General features: G+C 44.5%; 1 protein-coding gene and 1 non-coding gene across 5 annotated transcripts; one reads left to right on the top strand and one right to left on the bottom strand.

Moving 5' to 3' along the window:
* Window positions 1-132: 132 nt before the first annotated feature.
* TRNAK-CUU (transfer RNA lysine (anticodon CUU)) lies at window positions 133-205 on the top strand. Its single transcript has one exon. It is a non-coding gene; the product is annotated as a tRNA-Lys (tRNA).
* A 4,589-nt stretch (window positions 206-4,794) lies between these two features.
* Window positions 4,795-17,840, bottom strand: ACTR10 (actin related protein 10). 4 transcript variants are annotated; one of them, XM_075712143.1, is made up of 14 exons: window positions 17,743-17,840; window positions 16,869-17,048; window positions 15,493-15,565; window positions 14,839-14,921; window positions 13,705-13,813; window positions 11,866-11,973; window positions 11,398-11,465; window positions 11,009-11,088; window positions 10,567-10,602; window positions 8,944-9,023; window positions 8,782-8,855; window positions 8,239-8,320; window positions 6,543-6,744; window positions 4,795-5,284 (listed from the first exon to the last, which is right to left on the bottom strand). In XM_075712143.1, exons 1-14 carry the CDS (start codon window positions 17,817-17,819, stop codon window positions 5,103-5,105), a joined length of 1,434 nt encoding a protein of 477 aa, XP_075568258.1. In that variant the 5' UTR covers window positions 17,820-17,840; the 3' UTR covers window positions 4,795-5,102. The 4 variants fall into 4 exon arrangements, 3 of the variants coding, with proteins under 3 accessions (XP_075568258.1, XP_075568259.1, XP_075568260.1); XR_012831120.1 differs by lacking the exon at window positions 4,795-5,284 and adding an exon at window positions 8,018-8,141 and having other exon boundaries at window positions 6,651-6,674; XM_075712144.1 differs by lacking the exon at window positions 16,869-17,048.
* Window positions 17,841-24,430: the final 6,590 nt, after the last annotated feature.

Genomic DNA, 24,430 nt, shown 5'->3' on the forward strand with positions numbered 1-24,430 from the left:
CGCGCGCTCCCATTGGCTCCCGCGTCGGCCAACCGGCGGCGGCTGAGGGCGCTTCCCGCGGCGGGCGGGGCGGGGCCGCTGACATCAGCGCGTCATGTGGTGAAGGGCGCGTGGCGGGAAGCGTGCAGTAGCGCCCGGCTAGCTCAGTCGGTAGAGCATGGGACTCTTAATCCCAGGGTCGTGGGTTCGAGCCCCACGTTGGGCGCATCGCTTTTTGCCTTTGAAGGGCTCCGGGCGGGAAAGCGCCGCCTCGGCCTCCCCCCCGCCCCCGGGCGCTGAGGGGACTCGGCCCCGCTCCGGGGGGCTCCTGAAGGCACGTCCCTGCCGCAGCCACAGCCGGTAAGAACGCTGGAGGAGAAAAACAGGGTTTTGTAAACGATCTGGATGCGGGCATTGACTGAACATTAAATACGTTGGCCGATGATACTGAACTAGGAGCAACTGTGGGCTCCCTGGAGGGTAGAGAGGCCTCACAGGGAGATCTCACTGCAAGGAGGACATTGGGGTGCTGGGGCGTGTCCAGAGAAGGGCAGCGGAGCTGGGGAAGGGTCTGGAGCACAGGGCTGGTGGGGAGCGGCTGAGGGAGCTGGGGGTGTTCAGCCTGGAGAAGAGGAGCCTGAGGGGAGACCTCATCGCTCTCTGCAGCTCCTGACAGGAGGGGGCAGGGAGGGGGGGTCGGGCTCTTCTCCCAAGTGACAAGCGATAGGACCAGAGGAAATGGGCTCAAGCTGCGCCAGGGGAGGTTTAGGTTGGATATTAGGAAAAATTTCTTCATGGAAAGAGTGGTCAAGCATTGGAACAGGCTGCCCAGAGAGGTGGTGGGGTCCCCATCCCTGGAGGGGTTCAAAAAACGGGCAGAGGTGGCACTTTGGGACATGGTTTAGTGGGCATGGTGGTGTTGGACTGATGATCTTAGAGGGCCTTTCCAACCTTAGTGATTCCTAATTTTTACTTTCATTAAAAAATAACCCAGCCACCAAGCCAGGAAACATGAAATTATTACTGTACCCTTAATTGGTTTAGTGGTGCACTTGGCAGTGTTAGGTTACTGGTTGGACTGGATGATCTTAAAGGTCTTTTCCAACCTAAACGATTCTATGGTTCTGTGATTCTACAATCTGGATAGCCTAAAGAGCTGGGAAATCAGCAGCCGTATGAAATTTAACAAGAGCAAGCGTGGGATTCTACACCTGGGACGGCGTAATCCTGGTTATACGTAAAAACTGAGGGACAAGAGGCTTGGACAGCAGCCCCACAGAGAGAGACCCCAGGGTCTGGGCTGATGGCAAGTTGACTACGAGCCAGCAGCGGCCCTGGCAGCCCAAAGGGCCAGCCGTGCACCCAGCACAGCATCGCTAGCCACCAAGGGAGGCGATTGTCCCGCTCTGCACCGTACTGGCGCGGCCCCAGCACGAGTTCTGGGCACAGTTTTGGGCGCCTCGATGTAAGGAGGACATCAAACTATGGGAGCGTGTCTGGAGGAGAGCGACCAAAATGGTGAAAGGTCTTGAGGGCAAGACTTTGGAGGAGCGGCTGCGGTCACTTGGCTTGTTCAGCTTGGAGAAGAGAAGGCTGAGGGGTGACCTCATCACTGAGGGGTGACCTCATCGCAGTCTACAACCTCCTCAAGAGAGGTAGCGGAGGGGGAGGTGCTGATCTCCTCTCTGGTGACCAGCGATAGGACATGAGGAAACGGAATGAAGCCATGCCAGGGGAATGGCTGAGGTTGGACATTAGGAAAAGGTTCTTCACCGAGAGGATGGTCGGTCACTGGAACAGGCTCCCCAGGGAAGTGGTCACAGCACCAAGCCTGTCAGAGTTCAAGGAGCATCTGGATGACGCTCTTAGTCATATGGTTTAGTTTTAGGCAGTCCTGCAAGGAGCAGGGAGTTGGACTTGGTGATCCTTATGGGTCCCTTCCAATTTGAGATGTTCTACAATTCTATGAAAAGGGAGATGAGGGGAATGGGTTAAAGCCCCTTTCCCCAGAGACCAGCTCCCACAGACGCAGCACGGACACCAGGCAGACTGCAACAGGCCGTGCTCATGAATATTCCAAAATATTCCTCCTGTCAGCAGGGCTCAGCTCAGCTGGAGCCATTTGCTTGGCTAACACCAACCTTCAGGAACAGCATCCAGTCCAGAATCGGGAATTTTGGAGGAAAAACGTCCAGTTACTGCAGGGGTTTGTGTCTGTCACTGTCCTTCCTGATAAAACATTTGACTTCACTGTGAATTTGGCTGCTGCAAGGATCCACAGATCCCTGCCGTGCCACGGAGGGAAGAACTGCAATATTTAGGCTGAAAAAAAGTAAGCCAAATCTCTTTCTACATGGTAAGACATTTCAGGTGTGACCTCTAAGGGTCAGTCATTCTGAAAAGCAGGTAATAAGTCTTTCCTCACCCCTTTGATGAAATAAGAATCCCGTTTCTCTCCTTAACGGGTCACGGGACTCTGCGCTTAAACCTGCCAGTTAACATAGGAGTTAGGATTTCTGGTGGTGCAGCATGAACAGCAGCCATTGAAGCTGCTCAGTGATGCAGAAACCCCACAGGCGAAGATTACGGCAGACAGAACGAAGATGAGGCGGCAGAACGTGCCGGGCTTGTGAAAGGTCCCAGGGTACACACGCACAGCGATACCCCTGAAAAGGGAAGGGCTAAGAATATTCTGAATTTCTTCCGCTGCAGTCTGCTGCAGTTCAGGAAAATGATGTCATTGCACCACCACAAACACAGGCTCCGTAGGAGTTTAATCTCCCCTGCGTATCCTGCCCACTGAGAACTAACTTGCGGACGTGAGTAATCCCTCCCAGCTCCACGGGACTCGTGCCGATGGCAAACTCTTCTCAGAAGCAAGCCTCGGTAGGCTCTGGCTCAGTTCTTACTGAGGCAAGACACAATCTGGGTCACGGAGCTGCATCCCAATTATTCAAATTATAAATGAAAACGAGCAGCAGAGCTTGGGTCTGAAAGTTCTTTACCCAGCCCTAAGGATGGCTCTCCGCGCCTTGCCGTGAAATAGCCTCTACTTACCAAGCCTGTAATCGCACCACAGATTGTTAAGAACAATTTGTAAGTTAAGAACAGGGATGTAGCCAGGCTGGTCTCCCAAAACCGCATTTTTATCCATTTTGCTTTATTAAACATAACGGTTGCACTCAGAAACCGACTGATAACCCAAATCCTTGCCAAAGAGCGCTCCGGATGGGTGAACCTCATGCACTAAGTACTAGACTCCATTGCTCCTCCCTTGTTCAGCCCTGTAAGGAGAACCAGACCTCACCCACAGGTCTTTTTTGGCAGAAGCAGCTGCACCCTCGAGTCCCCTGCGCAGCCCTGCGGGCGTTACGCCGTGGGGAAAGGCTGTGGCGGGGCAGCGCAGAGGAGCAGCACCGCGGGGCAGGGCCCTGCCGGAGGGGATGCTCTCCACCGGCGCACAACCCTGTAGTGCTTGGTCTCACTGCTGGGAGATAAAAAGGGCTTGGTAAGGGGGAACAAATTAGAGCCAAGGTCCTCACCTATTACAGACTAACACTTTAAGCAGCAATTCCTGGGTTTTGTTTTTTTTTTTTAAATTTGAAAACCATGAAGATAAAGACGAGCGTGTCCTACCACGTGCCAACTAACACCATATGTTCAGGTAAAGCATATATGAAACAGAGTGACAAAATCGTGCAGAAGCTTACTTAAATGCCACAGCACACTGCCCTGTGTTACGTTTCACCACAAGAACGTTTCTTTTAATATATGCTTAACTTCAAGAAACATGCTTCAGGAACCACAGCAGGTGGTTAGCAGACAGCATGGGAAATCAGTCACAAAAAGCACATTTGTGGCAATAAAAGACTCTACCACCCCCAATAATTTTATAAATATGTATCTCCCCAAATCTGAGATAAACAATTACTCCTCAGAGTAGGATTTAAACCTTGGTAATCAACAGATACCAGCATGGTCACCATTTAGTCAGTGAGTCAAATTCAGCATGTTGCTGGCAAGTCTAGCGGTATTTGAGGCCAGGGGAAACCCCTCTCCCATGACACGATGCTGCAGAGACGCAGCGGCACTGCCTGGAGCGCCAGCCAGGAGCCACAGCTCTGCGTGCGAGGTTAATGCACAGCAGTACTATGGAAGGAGAGTGAGAACCATGACAAACCAAAACCGGCAGCCCTAGCAGCAGAACGGAAGCGTATGTGTTTGTTTTCCCACAGGAGTGCTCCTTCTCCTTCAATATGTAAAGTCACAGCATCGCTAAGAGCCTATTAATTAGCCAACAGTTCCTAAATGTAGTGTTAATATCCAAATGGACGTTGGTTTTTGTTTTGTTGGGTTTTTTTTCCCTTAAGCAATGAACTTTGTATCGCATTTTCATTTAATACACAGTGCTGTGGGACAATGAAGTGTAATACTTCTGACAGCGGGAAGAAGGACAAAGAAGTGACTTCTGAACTTGGTATTTCAGTAAGAGATTCAAGATTTCCTTGCACCCCTGTTTATAATTCTTACATGGGTGAACTCTTCCTTGGAGGAGAGATACTGAAAGTTTTTAGCTCAGCACTATATGAGAACTACAGGCCAGAGAGTTCTCTGCTAAAACTCTCAAGACTGTGTCCAGGGGAAATACCGCTCTAGCACCTTTGCTAAACAGCCCCAAACCATTTCCTCACATGTGATTCAAGGGTGGAATATTTTAATACAGAATTTGGCAGAAAAGCTTCCATAGATGTTTCCCATGGTAGACTGTCCTTCTTTCTTCCAAGCATATTTAAAATCAAAATATATTAAAACAAATTCTCTCAACAATGTCATTTACTGTACAGATAAATAACAAACAGCTCGGTAAGCTATAACTCATGACGGTACAGAATTTCTTCAGAAGACGACAAAACAGCAGAGTAGTTGCCAGAGTTAAGTTTTTAAACTATAACTGGATGTGGTTTTAAATAGTGTTAGTACCTACCACCATACACCCTGAAAACATCCACATCGTTTGTATTTAATAGCGTTACACACAAATTACTTAATACAGGAAAAAAAAGCCAATACATATATATGTACTTGAAATAGATGAGGAGAATCCTTGTGTAGCATTTAGGTGTTTATTTCTCAGTAGAAAAAGCCCTCTTCATCAACGGTGGGGGTGCTTTTCCAACATCAAACATCATTTCCAGTGGAGGGTTATTAAGACAGCACCAGTCAGGTATGCGGCCTGTCTGGCTGTAATATTCTCTGGACACAGACCGGCTCCCAAGTATGTCCTGAAGTGCTCCAAAAATGGCTCCTACATTATTGGGGGGGAAAAAAAGAAAATGTCGCATTAATTTGATGTACTGAATTTCCTTTTCTACTTCTTCCCATCAAGAATCTCAACTGTTTCTTTTTTTTCTAGCTCGGTCCCAAAAATTAAAGGAATGAAAGGATCTAGCCGCTTTCCTTTTCAGTAGCCCAGCTAGTCCCAAATTGCATCCATTTACATCCTTTGAAAGGAACTGAAAACAAAGAATCATCTAGTCTCTGCTGACAACAAAACTGGCCCAGCTGACATGCTTCTTACAACAAGTTTTCCTAGAAGTTTTCATTTTAAGCACTTCAAACAAACCTCCTTGTGTTTAAGGAAATTTCTTCTCCCCGAAAAGGGTGTCACACAATACCCATAAAGAAGTTTACACAAGCTGTGAGAAGATTCAGACCACAACAGCTGACTAGCACTGCCAGTGAAGAAAAGTATCAGAGAACTTGGTGCATAGAAATCATTCTTGTTTGCTAATCCTAAAAGTAGACTCAGAAGGTTTTAAAACTAAAATTTGATAAACGGTTACATTTCAAAGCATATGGAAATACAATCTACCTTTACAGTTAAAGTTAGTTCCTCATACATACCAGATGGGCTCAGCTTATTAACCGAAAGATTAGAAAAGCATGAATTCTTATCAACCTTAGAACCTTCCTTAAAAGAGTTGCTAGCAACAGAAAGCCCTTCTTTTTTCCCCTAACAGCAGCCGAAATCCATCACGGAGTTGCTGTATTTATTACTGGCACTTGGGAACAGCACAGGGAGTTAGCAGCCTCCGGCCTCTCCACAGCTCACAGCTCCTCAGTCAGTAATTAAACTTGGTTTGGTGGGGGTTTTTTGGGTTTTTTTTTTTTTTTGTTTGTTTGTTTTGTTTTTTGTTATTTTTTTTCCACTAAGCAGATCTTCCTACAGGCAGCCAGGTCTCTGCTCTAACCACTTTACTGGTGCCACCACATGGCGGTAGCCCTGTACTGCACTGGGGATCTCCCACACCGCCGCTGCAAATCGCAGCTCACCCGTTAAAGCTCCTATAACCCGCAGCGCCATTCTGCCCTCCAAACGTCCCTGAAGGAGCTTTACTCTGCAAGATTTCCCCCAGGAGGGCATAACAATTCCACAGAGCTCCAATGCAGCTTGATTTCAATACTTCACCTAAGTTTTACTGCTATTTATTCATTACAAATCCCACTTGGAAGGTTTGTTTTTCCACTTTGTACCTTTGCTTAACAGCTGTTTTCATTCTTACCTCCCAGCCAGGCCACACAGTTGGGTTTGGCAGGTGGAGTGTGAATTCTGAAGGTTTTAGTAGCAAGCGCTTCTTTATACTTCGGTTTCTCTACCAGGTATCTGATTTCGGCCATGAGCCTGTGAAGGAATCCTGGCAACATAGCGGTGCCACCAATAACTACCAAGTTCTCTGCCAACTGCTTCCTGGTGTCTATGGGACACTAATGCAAACAGGAATAAAACCACCCACAACACTTTTAACTGCAGTTGCATGAACAAGCATTCAAAGGTCTGTTAGACATTCAGTCAGTTTTTCTATGCACTTCAATTGCTGTTTTCTCATACGTAGCTGAAACATAACCAACATCATTTTTTCCCTAGACTTCCCAAGAAAACCAGGCTTAAGGAACTGCCCAGTCGAGGCTTACACGAGCACATTGTGAGTCCCGCTAAAGCCCTTCAGCTGGGACAGGCCAAGACAACAGAGCACAGAGGTATCACTGACAGCAATTCCCGTGAGTTCTGGGAGAAGATACGCCAGAGAGAGGTGAAGCCTCAACCAGTGTTCTCAGAGAGGGAAAACTGTCACATACAAGATTGACTCTTTTTAGCTCCATGGGAGAGAAAGGTGCTACAAAAGTCTCAGGGGCAGAAAAAGTTTCTGCTGGAGCTTGCCTTAGGCGTCAGATAACCCAACTAGAAGACACAAGGGCAGGAGAAAACCAAGCTTTGTCAGTTCTGCCCCTCACAAGCAGATTTGTGCTACCCCTTTGAAAAATATTCCAGGCTGTTATGGTCCTCTTGTCCAGCAGAAGTAACTGGATGCTACCTTAACACCTGTAAATTTAACATCTGTCTTTCCTCTGGCCAAAGAATGATGCAAGGTAAATGCCTAGAGGTACAGAGGTGAGGGGTCCAGGCACAGATCCTGTTAAACAATTTGTTTTCATAAGGAATTCTAATCAAAATGTTTGTCATGTCATCCAAGCCTATGGCTCTCCAATAAATTATGTCTCAGCAAACTAATTTAAACGGCATCAGTAACTACAGGCAGTCAACTTTAATTAACATACACAGACCACCACATAATGAAAATTTCCATTTATAGTGGTTTCCTAATGTGCTTTTTTTTCCTAAATATAATGAGAAATGAAGCGTTTGTACATGCCAAGAAAATTTTCCATAATATATCTAACACACTGCCTGTAATAGAGATGTCCAAATTAATTTTATTCTATCTTAGGTAAACCAGCAGTCTGCAGGATGCGTGCTCAGTCTACCTCTGAGCAAAACACCTTGAAAAAAGAAGAAACAGAATACCTGTGTCATTTCAGTTTAAGCAGTGCAATTCCTTTAACACCAAGTATTAGCTACTCCTTCGTCATTACACACATAGAGCCTCACGCCCAAATAAACGCAAGCTAGTTTATTACTTTTGCCGAGAGGGGAGCAGTGCGTTTCTTAGAAAACTCTCCTAGCCACGCTGCAGTGTACCGAAGAGGAAACAAATAATCACGGAGTGGATGACACACGGCGACTTGCTGCCCTACAGACACCCATCATGTGGCAGAACCCTAGGAGTCATGCTGCACGCTGAACGTTTTAAACCAATCGCAACCTGCAGTCAGAAGAGCGTTACTCTAGAAATAGAGTCATTAATAGCAGGTTCTCAAAGGCTGGAGGCATTCAATAAATTGTTTATAATAGAAAGATACCTGAATGAGTGAATCCAAGATCAAAGTGGCAATAGATGTCTCTTCATTATCCTGTTCAAACAGTATTTCAACAACAGAGTCTCTGTTGAAAAGACAGGAAATCAGTGTTAATGTGAAGCAACGCTACGCTATGAGCTAACGCTCACGAACAGCAGGGCTGGAAATAACTGGAGACTTCCTGCTGGCAGCACATCATCGCTACTTCTTCTGTTGTACAGTCCATGCCCCAGGCGGTGCCAACGGGGAGGAGACAGTGCCCCGTTCACTTCGCTAAACCCGTCTCATCATCCTGCATTAATACTCCAATTGCGTTCCCCCCATCCCTCCAATCTGTTTGCTCTCATCTTCAACTGTGAGCTCTCTGGAGAAGCTGACACCTCTTATTATGGGCTTGCACTGTGCCCAGCACAAAGCCTTGATTTAAAAGACATTAAAAGCATATGCAAGTGTTTCATTAGAACTCAGTTTTATGAAAATTTACGTGCTTTTAGAGTTGAAAACATATCCTCCTAAAGAGAATTACTCTGCTATGGTATTTCTCACCTGATGGGGCCAACTACATGGAGAATCTTTTCCCCATCTAAAGGATAGTCCACGTCTGGAGGTGGTGAAGGACGCTAGGAACAACATACATCCATTATTTCAGAGGCCAAAAAAAGCTGCATCCACTTCAAAAGACTAGGACAAGCTCCATTCTCCACCCACCTCAGTGCTGCCATCAATGTTGAACTTAGCTGCTTGGATTTTCAGTCCACGTTGGAGATCACTCACAAAACAAGTGCGGACTTCATAAAAGAAAAGAAAGGGGCAGAAGAGAGACTTTGCTGGATCCTTTCATCACCAATAAAGACCACAATTTTGCTTAATTTAGAGAAGAACACACGCTTTAGGCCCTTGCTGGTCCAAGACATTATCAAATAAACACAAAGAAGAATGGTCTCTATACTTCAGCAGAGTTCAGATGCTATCTAGACCATAAGTTTAAATGAAGCTGACACCCAACCTATGCTAGCACAAGCAATTATTTCTTTTCTCAGACAAGCTATGTAAGATTTAAAGACAGAGGGACGTTAGTAATCGTGCCTTCGGTTACCACATAGTGCCAGGGGTTGTACTCTGCTGTCAAACACACCATTGTGGGTCTTGCACCATGGCTTCAAATGAGACATTGCTCATTTTCTAAACAAGCTGTAATCATGCAATATTTTTCCTACTGCAACTCTTCAGCACTCTAAGAATTCCAGTGGGTTCCCCCCCCCCCGCCTCCAAGCAACACTGACAGAGCACAATTTCATTTGTATCCCAGCTGTTAGTGTTATTACATACTTATTTATTTGCATCTGGCACAAATGAGTATCTTCTTCATAAAAGGCTGTCACAATGAAACAACCCTCCAACACATGGGCAATCATAATTTCAACCCTAGCATATTATATCTGGTTCCAAAAGACTGCTTAACACCCAGAACCGATCAGAAAATTGTGTTCAAGTCCAGGAATTAGAAAAGCAACTTCCATTTGACAAAGCACCAGCTGCATTTAAGTTATTTTGCATTTGACTGATGGATTTCTTCCTAATTTGGCCCAAGAGATATATATACTAGTTGCTATTTTCTATGACTATATATATTTTTATATCTGTTGCGCATGAAACATTACATAGGAATTCATCCAAGTTCTGCCCAAAGATAGAGTCTATTTTTTCTGGTGTAAATGTAGTCCTTGACTCATTTTGCCTACCTGATGAACACACCAAAATGTCTTTTATACATACTTTTTTTTTTTCAAAATTGACTTTAAGGCAAATTGAGCCTTCCTAGTGAATTTATAAACAAAATTAACTGAAAATACTCTCATGTCATGATGTTAAGACTGCTTAAATGCTGCATTTGCAACCAAAACACACCTATGATAACAGGCTTTGAACATTAGATCTGCTAACTCTTAAGTCCCATGTAGAGTACACACTGTACATATTCATACACAGCAAACAAAACGTCAGTAGTTAACAAACACAACACGAAGTTAACCTGACCTGCTGATCCTAGGATATATACGATAGCGTAATACCCGTCCTGCGCTAGTCTACCAAATGCATCTACGAGCTACGTCTTAACCACACATAGGCTAAACCTGAAAGAGGAATTCCACATAGTTTTGGTTTTGCTTTCAAAGAGGAAGAACACTGCAAGTTCTTCCAGTAGGTAAGAAATATGGTAAACAGAGAAAATAAAATAAATTCCTAAAGGTAAAGTATTGCACACTTGTTATTATCACACTCTACTGCATGATTTCATAAACTAGAGTGTCATGAAGCAGAGAACTTTACCTTTTATATCCTCTACTACTTCTTCTGGAACTGAGCCTGAAATAAAAAAAATAACTTAGAACAAACGCTTTTTAAGTAGAAAGGGAATTTAAGAATGAGACTAAGTTAGAATTACATTTAGTACATTAAAGTTTCATTTTGACGGCAGCTTTTAAAGATTTCTAAGGAAGAAAGAATATTAAGAACAGAAACAAAAAGCTTGTCTTCTCTCAAAACATACTGAAAAATTATTATAGAACTTTCATCTCAGCCTTCATTCAAACCTGCTGTTATGAGCGGCTTATCATAAAAATAACATACTTGTTAAATACGGAGAAAGAAATCATGAAAGTAGATCACATAAGATGCAGTGAATGCTAAACTCATTTTATTCACTGTTAGTATTAATCCACTTTCCCCAGCGCAAGTTCAGAGCACATATGCTACATCAAACAGCCCTTACCCATCACAGATGGAAGCCTCTGTCCTTTGGCTAATCCTGTATCAACTGTGCACTGCTCCAGCAACTGATATTCCAGCTCCCTAAAATATTGCACATTAAGTTAGTTAAAGACAGCTATTAACTCAGGCTGATTCTCTATATTATACTTAAGGGACGGTATTTCTTCCCTTCAGTTACATTCTTCTAAACATAAACTGAAGCAGATCTGATTTCCACAGCTTTTACTACGTCAACAAAAGCCAAACAGTGGTTAATTTTAAAAAATCAGATGTTGTCACAGCAACAGTTACGATTTAAGTCACGTTCAGAAGGAATCTTTGGTCATTAGTCAAAGATGAACATTCACAAATAAATCATCGGTAACCTGGAATGTCTAACTGTGAACTTACTTGTGGATAGCCTTCCCTCCCAGAGGAAGAGAACCCCAGCAGCTGAGAATCGGAATTCCCTCATATATCTACATGAAGATCAGGAAATTCTCCTTTTTTGTTGTGAGTTTTGAGTCTGCTGGAACTAAATACCTTTTCTCCTCAACATTCTCTTGCATTAGCTGTTGGAAACACTTTCTAACTGCTTTTCTCCAAAACTAGCATATAGTTTTATATATAGTTTATAATACAGTATATACTCCAGTATAGAAAGGCTGGAGTTATGAACCACCCTTCCCAAGTTTCGAGGGAACACAGATTTAGCATGTCAGCTGTGAAGATTCCCCAAGTCATGGTATCTTACAGTCAAAAGCTGGACTGGCTGATCTGTTCCTATCACTTTTTAGCACACTTGAAGCCTATAAAGATATCATCTTGTCGCAACAGCCTTACTGCTGAAAATTTTGTTTGTGTATTATTAAAGGATACAGGCAGCACCAAGCTTTCTGCATATCCACAGTCTAGCACCATGGCAGAATTGATCCCAAGCGTGAGGAGAGACATTAGATGACCTGGAGCAAACAAAACGGAAGGTACCTAGGTGGAAACCAAAAGGACAATTGACAGGAGGAGGGGAAAAGAAACAAACCACCCAAAGCACTGACACTTCCCCCGAACGTCATATTGAAAGCAAAACCCAAACAGCTGTATCTTGAGGTATCCCATTTTTAATTTAGTTTTTAAGGTAGTGTAGTAATGAACAAAATACAACAGGATTCTAAATTCTATGTTCATCTTACTTTGGTACATACCAGTGATTTCAGTAATAATGAATCTTGGAATGGGCTTGTAAGAAAAGCAAGTGTTAACTACAGAACTCATCTTAAGTCATAGATCAGGTTTGTTATTGTCATTGAAAAGAAACTGAACAAACTAAAAAGCGAGTGTTAACTACAGAACTCATCTTAAGTCATAGATCAGGTTTGTTATTGTCATTGAAAAGAAACTGAACAAACTAAAACACAGCTACTCAAAATGTTGTATAAAGACTTAAGATGTGAACAAAGGTGCCAGAAAACCCATAAAAGCGTGCCTTATGACAACACACTGTTGTGCACAACCTCACGGCAGAGGCTATTTAAAACACTCTTCGCAAAGCAATGTGGAAACTCAAGTCAAAATTACACAAGAATTACTTCCTTCTCCCAGAATTCCATAAATCAAGTTTCCTAGATAGTGACAGTTCCTTTAATGGAACACCTTGAAGTGTGAGTTGAATCAGCAATTTCAATAAATCCTGCATTTAAGGACAACATTACTGACACTTAGCCCAGAGACACAAGTTATAATACTGACCCTGTATTAATATGCCACTCTTAGTCTTTGCACCAAATGGAAATACTAGCCAGAGAGAACTACCAGTCTTAGCTGGCTTCTTAACAAGTTACAAAGTCTCTCCATTGAAATATGACTTTCCAAGTCACAAGTCATTTTTGACAACCAATTTTGCATGGGAGTGCTTTATCTGAGACATATATTTTTTCCTGTAAGGGGATTAGGACAAAAAACCCCAAATCACTCCAATCTTTCAGCAATTTCAAGTCACCAGAAAATTTTATCAATAGGAGGAAACAATTACGTGGAAGTTTAAGATTAGTTGGTAAATCGTGTTGTGGAAGCACGGTGAAGAAGTACTGCAGACAAACTAGTTTCACCACTTTTTATAGAAGAACCTTAACCTTTACTCTACCTGAATTGAAGTAGTATGGATTCACCTTCCAAAACATTTTCCATTAGAACTAAGCAAGTATTAGGTTCAAGCTTTTCTTCAAAAAGACTGATTAAGCAAAGAGAATAAATTTCAGGTAAGGTCTTATCTAAATGAAAAGAGCCAGAGGTTAGATCACATGCTAGGCAAAGATATTGACTCTGGTAGAAGTCATGAGATTTTCTGACAGAGCACTAACAAGTGTTTAAATATAAATTCTGACTTCAGGCAGTGCTCAATGGAGATTATTGGATCTGTCTGGAACACTGCGATGTGAGCTCTATTTTTGTACAAGCCAGAGAAACCTTTCAGATTCTTGTTAATAGCTCCTGTTTTGTGGCCCCATGAAGAGTCGGAATGGAACAAAAACGGCTGTTAGTCCAATCTCCAAAGCCCTACTTCCCCAGACAACGACCAGCTTTTTTTCATCTTCTTTCTACCTCTCTCATTCTTTTGGCATTATTTCCATTTCTTTGTCCATATCTGTTAGTGATTGTAAGTAAAATTTCTACCGGCAAGTGCTGCGCTGAGCACATACAATAGTTATGTAAAACACGTACCTCAAAATGCTTGAAAAGGACTCTTGTGAGAGTGTCTCTGAAGTGTGAAGGGCACAAGACAGATTCTATGATCACAACACGGCGGTCTCTGGGATTCACTAGCAGATGTCTAAAAAAGGCAAGACGTGTAAAACAAAACTGGTAAGTTTAAGCACATATTATGAGATTGACTTTATTTTCATATTCCATTCTCCTCAAAAATCCTAAAAATTTGCATTTGGATAGCATTTTCTATAGCAGATCCCAAAGTCTTTTTCCCCAAATTTAAAAAACCCAACAGTTTCCTAAAAGTAATTTAGGAAACTGAGTTACAGAAAACAAGTTATAGAGCTATCTGCCAGCAGGCTGCAGTTCTGAATATCTGATATACATCTTTAAATCAGTATAAAGAAATGCAAAAATTGGCATGCATAATAGCCATTAACGGCTTGTCCAGTGTTATACAGTGTGTCCGTAAGAGGAAGAATGACGATCCAGATGTCCTGATTTCAGTGGAAGAGGATGGAATTGTCCTGATTTCAATCACAAAGCGAAGATTGGGGGGGGGGGGTGGGGGGGTGGAACAATCCACACCAGAAGATCTGAGGCACAGAAATTAAGTACTCGCTTCCCTGTGTTGAGTGATGATTTTTACTGTGTAAAAATAAGGATTGGAAGTAAAGAGAAAAGCCTAAGACCACCTTCAGTATTCACTAATGAAATTCACTAAAAGTATTACTGAGGTGAATATATGACATGTTAAGATTCCTCCTTCCAAACCACTGTCACATGGAGAGAGTGCTGCAACAACGTAAGATGAGCTTCAGCACTACCAAAATCAGCACAACTCCTTAGGTAACGACTTTCCCCTATTGAGCCCTTTATAAGTGCCACAGTTAAAAGGCAACCTATCAAATACTTTTTATTTCTAGAGAGCAACTGATGCTGCAGGACACTAACTCTTTGTAATATAACCTGAATTTCAGCACTACAGAATTTCTCCTGCAAGAACACAGCCAGGCAGCCACCTGCACAATCTTGTTTCTGTTTTCTTGTTCAACTAGACAGAAGCCTCCAATCACACTTCTAGCACCCCAGTATACTCAGAAAAGAGCCACAGAAGGCTCAAGTAACTAACATCCAAGTATCTCTTACCTGAAATACAGCATATGGATAAATTCCTTCAGATACGAATACAGCTCTTCTGTATTAATATTATACTGAACAACTTTGACAGGCTGTAAAGTAAAAATATCCACAGTCAGCTTAAATACTAGGCAGTGATTATATATAAAGAAATATATATATGATATACATATGATATAATAAATTATATCTGGCATATATAATCTGACACATATAAAGAAATACTCACTCTTCCCTGATTTGCTCTATGTCCTTAACAATGGATCTCATGAACTCACCCTATAACTAAACTCCAGAGTTTATTAATGCTAATTTTTCGTACTGGTAACTTATCTCAGCATTAGTTTTCCAAAGCTGCCATCCTCTACTGAAGGAAGGAGAGGAGGGAAAAAAAAAAGAAAAAAGAAAAAAAAAAAAAAGCAAGCATAGCTAGCCAAAGAAATTTCTCAATAAATGCCCCAAACATAAGCTGCATGGCTGATGAGTACCAATTAATATCAGTGTTGGAATCACACTTACTTGTATATAGTTACAATCTTTTAATAGCAGCAGTCAGAAGATAATGAGAAATAGCTTATGATGAACAGAAAACGTATCTGCAAATTCTTTCTATACCATAACATACCAAACCAAAGGTAAAACAAGTCAGGTAAAACAGTTTACCTTTGCAACATCAGGTTTCTTTATTTCACTAGGAATAATGCATCTTGGTCCTGTTTCTCCTGCAAAACCACACCTAAAAAGAAAACGTTGAAAACCTTATCGTTTGAAGTCACTACTTAACATACTGGGCCGAAGAATCACCAAAGAGTAATTACTTAGGGATATTTCTGTGACTGCAAAGAGGGGGTTTGCATATAGCTTTTCTAGCTAGCCATTTTGAATGAGAAAGATTGTATATCTTTTTATTGACTCCCCCTCAGCTGCATTAAACAAAACCAGATTTCTTCACTTCTGTAGGGACTGTAATGCTTGACTCTGATATGCCTCCCACCTTCCACCACGTACACTTGTCTGTTTACAATCATCCACCTCCAACCTCCCTTACTGCCTTATCACATTTCCAAAGAAAGACCTTGCTGTGCCCTCCATACGGGCCCACAGTTTCCACTGAAGCGCTCAGTAAACACAGGCAAGATTAAGTTATTGTGTCCTCTTGAAATCCTCATTTTCTGTGATGTTTATTTAGAAGAAACAGAAGACAAAGACCATGACCACTATCACACAGGTCCTGTGGCCTGTTTCACTGCTGAGCAGCACCATTCCTTTGACGCTTTCTTCCTGTTTCCAGCATGTTTAATACTTTGAAATGCATCCCCTTCACAAGCATCCTGGGTGATTTAAGGCATTACTGCCTCAAGCTTACTGGTTATTACTCCAGGACTCCTGACAAAACACGAGAGTTCTCCATCCAACTTAGATGTGACATAATAAAAATAGTAGCAACTCCAAAACAAACTTGTTGGAAACCTGTCTGGTTTTCATAAAGAGCTTGCACCTTAAAAGACACAAGAACCATGGACTGAAGAAGGCAAATGAAAAACAGAAGAAATTAAAGATTTGATTTTAAGTAACTCAGTGCCACCCCCACTAAGTACAAACATCAGAAAAAACTATGGTAGAAAACACTAGTAGAAAACTATAAAGCTGCTGGAGTTCAAGCACTTTTAATGCAAAAGGTCAATTAATACCTTATTTTGGTATTTGGCAACTGTCAGCATGTTTCTTCAGATCACTTCAGAAAAATTCTAAAAATAGACATAATTCAGAATTTAATTTTTTTCTTTGGTCCCCCAAACAAAGACTTGTCTGGTTCCAGTGTGTATACGCAGCTGTCCTTGCCTGTCATCCTGACAACTTTTGAACTTTTGGTTCATTTCAGCCTTATTTGCAAAAGGACAGATCTCTCTCACATAATTAAGTTGCTATCTCTTCTACAAGAATGAAGGTTGGAAGGAGACCCTAAAACCACACTATTCAGGGGAAATGGTTTTGCATGAGAGCATTTTATTAGACAAAAAATGCCCATTGGACAAAACCTTACAAGCGCACAAATTTGGGAAAAGCTTGCAATCAGCGACACGACATGAATCCACAAGAAGCCACCCATGGAATCACTTGTTTCCATCCATGAAGGCTTTGTTAAATCCTCTCCATAGCCACACTGCTGCCATTTCCACGTAATGAAGCCTACCTGCTGGTCTGCAATTACACGGTCACTTGAGGGAAAAAAAAAAAAAAAAAAAAAAGCAAGTACAACTTAATACAAAACCAAGTTTGGACAAGAAACCCTGTTCCTGCGACTCCTGCCTCTCTGGACAAGCAGAGACACCCTCAAGGTTTCAAGCACGTAAATACATCCACACGGACACAGACACAGGCCTAGCCTAGTAAAAGGGACACATGTTTGAAGAGGTGCTTTTCTTGCAAAATAATCTTTTTTTCTGCATGCAGGCCACTGAAACCCGGGGGGCATTTCCACAGAGTATTTTAACCCGGGATGCGGGGCCAGATTGCTTAAATGGCCCCTTTCCTGCAAGCGCTACGCGGACCTGGGACACGAACACGGGGGGGAGCCGGGGGTTCTAACGCAGCGGGGGATTTTGACACGGGGCGGGCAGAGGCACCGCTGCATTTTTGGCCCACGACATTAGTACTAATACTGAGCATTTCTTCTTCCACCTCAACTATTGCTGTTATTTTACCTAAACCACCAAATTAAAAAAATAAGGCTGTTATTGTGGGCTTGGCACCCCTCAGATCACCACAGGAAGGGGATGAGGGAGAAATAAACCCCACGCAATTATTCACCCCGACGGCAGGCCCGCCCCGCAGCCGCGACACTGCCTCCACGGCGAAGCCTGTCGCGACAGAGAAGGGGGCAGGCGGGGCGGGGAGCGCGGCGCCACTCACTTGGTGAAGGCCTCGCCCAGGTCTATCACCACGGCGGTCTTCTCCCCGCCGCTGCCCAGGCCCTCGTAGAGCGGCATCGCGGCTTCCCGGCACCTCAGGCGGCGGCGCGGCGGGGCGGGGCCTTCCTCCTGCCCGGCGGGGCCCTTCCTCCTCCCCGGCGCGCTGCGGCGGGGCCCTTCCTCCTCCCCGGCGCGGGGGCTGCCCTCGGCGCCTGCCCGCACGCCCTCCCCGCAGCGCTCCGAGGGGCCGGGAGCGCCCGGGCGGCGTTGCGCGGCCTCCCCTCAGCTCCGCCCCGGCGGCGGGCAGGGCCGCTGCGAGGGCGGCTTGGTTGGGCTTTGATGATCCTCAAGGTCTTTTCCAGCCGAAAGGATTCTGTCCGAGGGGCGGCCGTCCCGCCCGGCGAGGCCCCTGAGGCGCAGGCGGGTGATGCGGGGCCGCGGCGGGCGGCCTCGCTCCCCTGAGGAGACCCAGCCCTGCGGCTTCGCCTACCCCAGCAAAATGGCGGCGGCGCCGGGGGCTGGGCAGGGGGCGCGGTGATTTGTACCCCAGGGCTGGCGGCTGCGGGGCCAGGCATCGCCCGCCGGCGCCATCCCAGCGTGCATCGAAGTGTCCCTGGTCTCCTTCCACAGCTGAGCCAAAGCCCTCGCGAAAGCTTAAACCCGCCGTGGGCCCTGCGGTGCGTGCTCTGGCTGCCGCGCATTTAACCTGAGAGCCATTTCACACGAGGCTGGATGCGTAGGTACCTTAGGGTACGGTGTCCTTCCTCTCAAAACAGGAATAAAATGTCTCGGGGGCGCAAAAAAGCCCGATCTCCTCATGGCTCCAAGAGAGTGCTGATTCGGAGTGAAGATCAGAGTTTGCAAATAGGGTGAGGATGGGAATAATAAATAAACCCCTCCATGGGCTCAAGCTGCGCCAGGGGAGGTTTAGATTGGATATTAGGAAAAATTTCTTCACTGAAAGAGTGGTCAAGCATTGGAACAGGCTGCCCAGAGAGGTGGTGGAGTCCCCATCCCTGGAGGGGTTCAAAAAACGGGCAGAGGTGGCACTTTGGGACATGGTTTAGTGGGCATGGGGGTGTTGGGTTGATGGTTGGACTGATGATCTTAGAGGTCCTTTCCAATGATTCCTAGTTTTTACTTTCATTAAAAAATAAGCCAGCCAGCAAGCCAGGAAACATGAAATGATTACTCTCCCCTTAATTGGTTTAGTGGTGGGCTTGGCAGTGTTAGGTTACTGGTTGGACTGGATGATCTTAAAGGTCTTTTCCAACCTAAACAATTCTATGATTCTGTGATTCTATGTGAAGTGTGTGATTATTATCGGCTGTTAATAATAACAGCTGGACTCTGTTCATAGTAAGAGCTTAGTCAATAAAAGGTGTTCTAATGAATATGACTTGATCCCCTAGCTGGGAAAAGGGAGTTTATAACAGGTGTTGGCTAGCGTAATGAAAATTTGGGATCACTTGAGAAAGAGATTCCTAAGGTAACGCTTATCCCACTCCCAACAACCACCTCCCTTCCCCTTCTCCTTTCCCCACCGTAACCACACCTGTAAATTCAGCTGCTCTTTAGGCATTTTTTATGCACACCCAGGAGTGTAACTACAGCCCTGATCATGTCCCCAAAAGATCTGTCATGGGGTATTTATATCAGCTCAGTGCGCAGCACCCATTTCTTCTTCAAGGAAGCAAAATAAATATTGAAAAAGCTCTTAACCGGTGAGTTGGTGTCGCGAACACAGATTTATGAATCCTGCTGACTGTGTTAATTTGTTGTGAATGAGTGACTTTACACAGTTTGATTTAGTAGCAGTTTAGAATTTACTTGTGGCAAATTGCAGGATTTGATTGTGATATTTTAATAGCACTCAATCATCAGTGATTACCAAAGTGATTAGACAAAATTAATCAAAACAGCAACTTAGTTAAAGATTTGAAGATGGCAAGGTTCACTCTATTACTACATGGAAGAAGGGCACAAAGGAAAATTAAGTTACACTTGAATAATGGATTTAAACTAAAGAACAATAGATTTAGAGTGGACATAAGGAAGAAATTTTTTACGCTGAGGGTGGTGAGGCACTGGCACAGGTTGCCCAGAGAGGCGGTCGATGCCCCATCCCTGGAAACATTCCCGGCCAGGTTGGACGGGGCTCTGAGCACCCTGGTCTGGTTGGAGATGTCCCTGCTCACTGCAGGGGTTGGGCTGGGTGGCCTCTGAAGGTCCCTTCCAACCCAAACTGCTCTGTGATTCTATGATTCAAGCTAGAATGATTCACAGAGAGATTGTGGATGCAGGGGATAAGGGGGACCTTCCCGTTGAGTCACGAGGTTCAGAATAGACCCCCTTGCTTTCTAAACTCGTTTTCAGAGAGGAGTCTAGGTGCGGCTGGGTCCAATCTTAGTCTCAGACTTGGTCAACGATTTATGTGAATAAGGATAATATGTATGTAAATATCTAGCAGCAGTATAAGACTCACTTTGTAATTACATCATACATCTACAGACTACTTAAATTGATTTACGCATGCATACACGCAGACATGAAAAAATATATATATTTATATACATATATATATATAAAAAAAAAGGTACACCTGTTAAAAATACCCCTCGAGTTCAGTGAAATATTCACATCGAATGTCTTGGAATTTCTCAATGGGCGAGGGTTGAGCCGCAAGGAGTGAAGGGTTTCAGCCCAGGCTCCGCTGTCGGTCTTTGGCGATGGACCTCCGATCTTAGCAAACTTCCAGAGTTCGCTAGCTCTGCGAGGCATCCCACGCAGAGGGAGATGCTGGTGCAGCCCGCTGCAGTCCAGGAGAGCTCAGAGGGCCTCACTTAGGACTGCTGTTTTATAGGATCGTGAGAGGATTGGCTTTAGTCATCATTAAATTTCCATCGGAGCCACAATCCGGGTCAGTAATTACTGGAATTCCAGTAAGGATGATAACCGCTCCAACTCAGTTATGTTTCAAGGCTGGCAGGGGATAACTGATTGCTCTCGCTCCCCACCTCAGCCATAACACGGAGTTTCTGACGAGGACAGGGCCGCTCTCCGCGTCAACCATGTAGGAGTTTCTGGTACAATTAAGGGGCGCCTGACTGACCAACTCACTGCACAAGGGCTGTGGTCTGGCAGGAATTCCTGAGGTCATAAAGCAGTCAAAGAGAGAAAAGGTGGTGGTGGTGGTGGTGGGATGCACCACCACAGCTGGCTCCAGACATTTGCCCATTGCCAGACAGGCGAGCCCAAGAGCCTGAGCGCAGACGTGCAGGAGGACAAGGGCGCTAACGAAGCAAGAGGATTTCAAGGCAGGCTGTCGTGACACTGATGCGCTGCTCTGTTGCCACTGTGCCCAGACTCCCTGAGCTGCGAGCCGCTGTAGCAGGTTGTAGGTGCTATGCTTTTCACGTACTCGGCGGCGGTGCTGTTTGTCCCACATCCACACTTTCTATTTAAGATCTGTGAAGGTGGAGGTGTGTGGGAGAGTCGGAGATGAGTGGGAGTGATGTGAGACACGGAAAGCTGTTGCTGCCGCCATCTGCTCTGTCACCTGAGCAAACCTCTGCACTAGCCCGTCGTTGGGACTAGCGGCTCTACGTAACCGCTTTCTCTTCTGCGTCTGGCACAGCCTTGTCCCCTTCCCCTCTTCTGGTCTCCCTAAAGTCACCTGGGTCACCAAGTGGGGTCAAGAGTGTAGAGCTGAGAAGAGAAGGTCCATGTGTGTGCGGAGCAGGAGTGCAGACCAGCGGAGCTGAAGCAGATGGGGCACGCTGGAAGGGCTCTGTGTATCTGGAGGACATGCGAGGGACCCAGGCAGAGTGAAGGGAATGCGAGAAAGGTGTGAAGAAGGGGAACTCTGCAGTGACAAACTCAGGGGAGGCTCCTCACAAAGCCCTTACATACCACATAAAGCCCTTATATCTCTCCTTCAGATACTATCCCACAACTCAATATGAATCATAGAATGGTTTAGGTTGGAAAAGACCTTTGAGATCATCCAGTCCAACCAGTAACCTAACATTACCAAGTAGTCCACCACTAAACCAATTAAGGGGAGAGTAGCAACCCCACGCCTCCTAGCTTGGTGGCTGGATCATTTATAATGAAAGTAAAAACTAGGAATCATTAAGATTGGAAAGGACCTCTAAGATCATCAGTCCAACCATCAACCCAACACCCCCATGCCCACTAAACCATGTCCCAAAGTGCCACGTCTGCCCGTTTTTTGAACGCCTCAAGGGATGGTGACTCCACCACCTCTCTGGGCAGCCTGTTCCAATGCTTGACTACCCTTTCCGTGAGGAAATTTTTCCTAATATTCAATCTAAATCTCCCCTGGCACAGCTTGAGTCCATTTCCTTTTGTCCTATCACTAGCTACTAGGGAGAAGAGCCCGACCCCCCGTCCCTGCCCCCTCCTGTCAGGAGCTGCAGAGAGCGATGAGGTCTCCCCTCAGCCTCCTCTTCTCCAGGCTGAACACCCCCAGCTCCCTCAGCCGCTCCCCACCAGCCCTGTGCTCCAGACCCTTCCCCAGCTCCGCTGCCCTTCTCTGGACACGAGCACTCTTCATATGACACTCCATACGACACTCTTCATTCTTCTATGAGCCCGTGCACTCTTCATACGACCCGTTGCCAGCTTCCCATCCTGCCAGCTATCTCTCCTTGGAGAGGAAAACTGAGGAGCAAGAGCAAGGCCGTAGCGGTGATGCGAGATGCAGAAACAGTGATGGGACCAGCACACAACCAGTGGGCTCTGAAGGAGGAGGAATCATTGCCAAGGCAGCAGCGGAGGATGCTGGCACATGAAAAAATAAACAAACAAAAGCCTGTAGCAATTAAATGCTCCGACACAGAGTTCAAATTGCCTTACGATTTTGTGTGGGTTTATGTTTTTAATTTTATTATTATTTTTTTAATGATTAGTATTTTATGCCCTTCCAGAATATGGAAATGCAGCTGAACTTTAAAGCATATGAAAACAACGATGCCCGAAAATATGCTTAAATGTCATTCTCACAACAGAGCCTTAACTCTGCTGTGTTTGAGCAATACCCCAGTGCACCAAGAATACGCGCTCAGTTAGAATTACACCTGACTGAGCTGGGAATTATATTGAAGAAGCTTTTCTCTGCTTGGGTTTTCTGTCGGGAAAATGATCCCAGAATTCCCCAAGTTACTACCTGGAGTACTGTCTGCCGTCGCTGGTTCTTTCAAGGACAGCAGGAGGAAAGCCACGTGGTTACTGTGCCCTGGTGAGAATATGCTCTTGCTGACTCGTGAATTTTCATTCTTTTAAATTCTGTAAAATGCTCCTAAATATCTCTGTGATAGGGGTCTTGTAAAGGCGTAATATAATATACTTGATCTTGTTGCTCTTGAAATACTTGAAGGCTAAAAATTGGAGTAAAAGTTTAGATAATATATGATTAATCTAAAGTCTAAGCATGATGTTTTCATCACCTGTTTCATCCCCAAATCTCACCTGTTTATGATATCTTACCGTGCCATAATTACATGTTTACAACACTATGCTTATGTTTTAAATTCAATGTTTTAGGTAAAAATAATTACTTAGACATGTTTTACAAAAATCACTGTCCCTACTTGAAATACATAGCCCATCGCTTCCTCCTAAACGTATTATCGCTGGGTTAGGAAAGATCAGAGTTTACTGCTAATCACATCACCGTCTTTATAGCCCATTGGAAATCTTTTCTTAAATTACATTAATCAATCACGGTTAACATGAGTTCTGAAATGCAAGCTGCAGCTTAAAAGTGGCTTAATTTAATGGATGGTCTTTCCAGCGCCTAGCAGTTATTGATAATAGAAGCCAGAGACTTAGAAATGTGCCAGGGTTTCATAACACAATCCATCCACGCCGTGCTGGTTTAATCAAGGAAGCTGCTTGCATAACGTGAAAAGCGCTCGCGCTCTCCCAAATATGTAACTGTTGAAGAAACAGATGGTGATGCTAACCCGTAAGACTCAGACTATAAATACATTTGAGATAACAATATAAATGAAGGGAATTATTCACAGTCTAAGGAGATGGTAGGACAATTAAACCAGCTACTAAGCAGAAGGTCGAAGGGAGTAAAAAGCAGGGTGTCCCTAAAACAATAAAAAATTAATCCCTGAATGCAGCCAGTTCCTGCAACTCTTGGAAGCGGTGCTATGCTCTGACAAGGAAGCAAGAGGTTGCATAAGTATTTAAAAGTATTTAAAAATACAAAAAATTAACAGCAGCCCATTGAAATCAGTGAAAACTCTCTGATTTAGATCAAATTTATAAGACAAATTTATATAGTTCCTTTTGGCTAATGCAGTCCTTTTTTTTTGTTTTGTTTTTTGTTTTTTTTTCCCCCAAGACCCTGTTGGTATTCAAGCCACTGGCAGCAAAAAATGCTTTCGAATCTCATGCAGGCGCGTTATTGTCCCAGAGCAGCACCGTGCGCTCGTCTGCAAGGAGCGGTGGCGAAAGCGATGCCGGTGCCTCGAAGTGGCAGCTACAGAACTATCCCGGAGGGTTAAAAGGGAACGTTTTTCATAAAGAAAATTACTTTTCTGTACAAGTCCTGAAATACGGCAGCTCTCAGTCGAATTAATCCCCGCAGTGCACTTGCAAACGTTGAAAACATAAAAGAATGTGTCCTGCAGCATAAACACTGCCGGCCC

The sequence above is a fragment of the Pelecanus crispus genome, chromosome 6 (assembly GCF_030463565.1).
Source record: "Pelecanus crispus isolate bPelCri1 chromosome 6, bPelCri1.pri, whole genome shotgun sequence".
Lineage (NCBI taxonomy): Eukaryota > Metazoa > Chordata > Aves > Pelecaniformes > Pelecanidae > Pelecanus > Pelecanus crispus.